The sequence below is a fragment of the Lepidochelys kempii genome, chromosome 2 (assembly GCF_965140285.1).
Source record: "Lepidochelys kempii isolate rLepKem1 chromosome 2, rLepKem1.hap1, whole genome shotgun sequence".
Taxonomy (NCBI): Eukaryota; Metazoa; Chordata; order Testudines; family Cheloniidae; genus Lepidochelys; species Lepidochelys kempii.
Genome location: NC_136381.1, coordinates 200566652 through 200569226, shown reverse-complemented (window position 1 = coordinate 200569226; position 2575 = coordinate 200566652). Strand labels below are relative to the sequence as shown.

Here is a 2575-nt window from a genome sequence, read left to right as displayed (position 1 = left end):
CAATATTCCCACAGTTATTACTGCTTGCTGTGTGCTCCACAATATCTGTGAGAGTAAGGGGGAGACGTTTATGGCGGGGTGGGAGGCTGAGGCAAATCGCCTAGCTGCTGGTTACGCGCAGCCAGACACCAGGGCGGTTAGAAGAGCACAGGAGGGCGCGGTACGCATCAGAGAAGCTTTGAAAACCAGTTTCATGACTGGCCAGGCTACGGTGTGAAAGTTCTGTTTGTTTCTCCTTGATGAAACCCCCCGCCCCTTGGTTCACTCTACTTCCCTGTAAGCTAACCACCCTCCTCTCCTCCCTTTAATCACCGCTTGCAGAGGCAATAAAGTCATTGCTGCTTCACAGTCATGCATTCGTTATTCATTCATCACACAAATAGGGAGATGACTACCAAGGTATCCCAGGAGGGGTGGTGGAGGAGGGAAGGAAAATGCCACACAGCACTTTAAGCACAGCACTTTAAAAGTTTACAACTTTAAAATTTATTGAATGACAGCCTTCTTTTTTTTGGGCAATCCTCTGTGGTGGAGTGGCTGGTTGGCCGGAGGCCCCCCCACCGCGTTCTTGGGCGTCTGGGTGTGGAGGCTATGGAACTTGGGGAGGAGGGCGGTTGGTTACAGAGGGGCAGCAGTGGCAGTCTGTGCTCCAGCTGCCTTTGCTGCAGCTCAACCATACACTGGAGCATTCTGGTTTGGTCCTGCAGCAGCCTCAGCATTGAATCCTGCCTCCTCTCATCACGCTGCCGCCACATTTGAGCTTCAGCCCTGTCTTCAGCCCGCCACTTACTCTCTTCAGCCCGCCACTTACTCTCTTCAGCCCTCCACCTCTCCTCCCGGTCATTTTGTGCTTTCCTGCACTCTGACATTATTTGCCTCCACGCATTCGTCTGTGCTCTGTCAGTGTGGGAGGACAGCATGAGCTCGGAGAACATTTCATCGCGAGTGCGTTTTTTTTTCTTTCTAAGCTTCACTAGCCTCTGGGAAGGAGAAGATCCTGTGATCATTGAAACACATGCAGCTGGTGGAGAAAAAAAAAGGGACAGCGGTATTTAAAAAGACACATTTTATAAAACAGTCGCTACACTCTTTCAGGGTAAACCTTGCTGTTAACATTACATACATAGCACATGTGCTTTCGTTACAAGGTCACATTTTGCCTCCTCCCACCGCGTGACTACCCCCTCAACCTTCCCCCCTCCCTGTGGCTAACAGCGGCGAACATTTCTGTTCAGCCACAGGCAAACAGCCCAGCAGGAATGGGCTATACTGAGTGTCCCTGAAGAAAAGCACTCTATTTCAACCAGGTGACCATGAATTATATCTCACTCTCCTGAGGATAACACAGAGAGATAAAGAACGGATTTTGGTTGAATGCCAGCAAACATACACTGCAATGCTTTGTTCTACAGTGATTCCCGAGTATGTGTTACTGGCCTGGAGTGATAAAGTGTCCTACCATGAAGGACGAAATAAGGCTGCCCTCCCCAGAAACCTTTTGCAAAGGCTTTAGGACTACATCTAGGAGAACCGCAAATGCCAGGGCAAAGTAATCCTTTCACATGCTTGCTTTTAAACCATGTATAGCATTTTAAAAGGTACACTCACCAGAGGTCCCTTCTCCGCCTGCTGGGTCCAGGAGGCAGCCTTGGGTGGGTTCGGGGGGTACTGGCTCCAGGTCTAGGGTGAGAAACAGTTCCTGGCTGTCGGGAAAACCGGTTTCTCCGCTTACTTGCTGTGAGCTATCTACAACCTCCTCCTCATCATCATCTTCTTCGTCCCCAAAACCTGCTTCCGTATTGCCTCCATCTCCATTGAAGGAGTCAAACAACACGGCTGGGGTAGTGGTGGCTGAACCCCCTAAAATGGCATGCAGTTCATCATAGAAGCGGCATGTTTGGGGCTCTGACCCAGAGCGGCTGTTCGCCTCTCTGGTTTTCTGGTAGGCTTGCCTCAGCTCCTTCAGTTTCACACGGCACTGCTTCGGGTCCCTGTTATGGCCTCTGTCCTTCATGCCCTGGGAGATTTTCACAAAGGTTTTGGCATTTCGAAAACTGGAACGGAGTTCTGATAGCACGGATTCCTCTCCCCAAACAGCGATCAGATCCCGTACCTCCCGTTCGGTCCATGCTGGAGCTCTTTTGCGATTCTGGGACTCCATCATGGTCACCTGTGCTGATGAGCTCTGCATGGTCACCTGCAGCTTGCCACGCTGGCCAAACAGGAAATGAGATTCAAAAGTTTGCGGTTCTTTTCCTGTCTACCTGGCCAGTGCATCTGAGTTGAGAGTGCTGTCCAGAGCGGTCAGAATGGAGCACTCTGGGATAGGTCCCGGAGGCCAATACCATCGAATTGTGTCCACAGTACCCCAAATTCAAGCTGGGAACGTCGATTTAAGCGCTAATCCACTTGTCAGGGGTGGAGTAAGGAAATCGATTTTAAGAGCCCTTTAAGTCGAAATAAAGGGCTTCACTGTGTGGACGGGTGCAGGTTTAAATCGATTTAACGTTGCTAAATTCGACCTAAAGTCCTAGTGTAGACCAGGGCTAAGGGCTTGTCTACAAGTGAACATTAA

General features: G+C 50.3%; 1 protein-coding gene across 1 annotated transcript; it reads right to left on the bottom strand.

Annotated features, from left to right (window-relative positions):
• Positions 1–421: 421 nt before the first annotated feature.
• LOC140906030 (uncharacterized) lies at positions 422–2355 on the bottom strand. The gene is made up of 2 exons (XM_073329524.2): positions 1609–2355; positions 422–1021 (listed from the first exon to the last, which is right to left on the bottom strand). The coding sequence occupies exons 1-2, from the start codon at positions 2189–2191 to the stop codon at positions 480–482; spliced, it is 1125 nt and encodes a 374-aa protein (XP_073185625.2). The 5' UTR covers positions 2192–2355; the 3' UTR covers positions 422–479.
• Between the last annotated feature and the right edge of the window lie 220 nt (positions 2356–2575).

What these genes read in the sequence shown, in the direction of transcription:
- LOC140906030 (XM_073329524.2), bottom strand. Translation starts at nt 2,191, where the DNA reads ATGCAGAGCTCATCAGCACAGGTGACCATGATGGAGTCCCAGAATCGC. An exon ending in AGGCGGAGAAGGGACCTCTG is followed by an intron (nt 1,022 to 1,608) that starts GTGAGTGTACCT and finishes TTTCTCCACCAG; the next exon opens with CTGCATGTGTTTCAATGATC.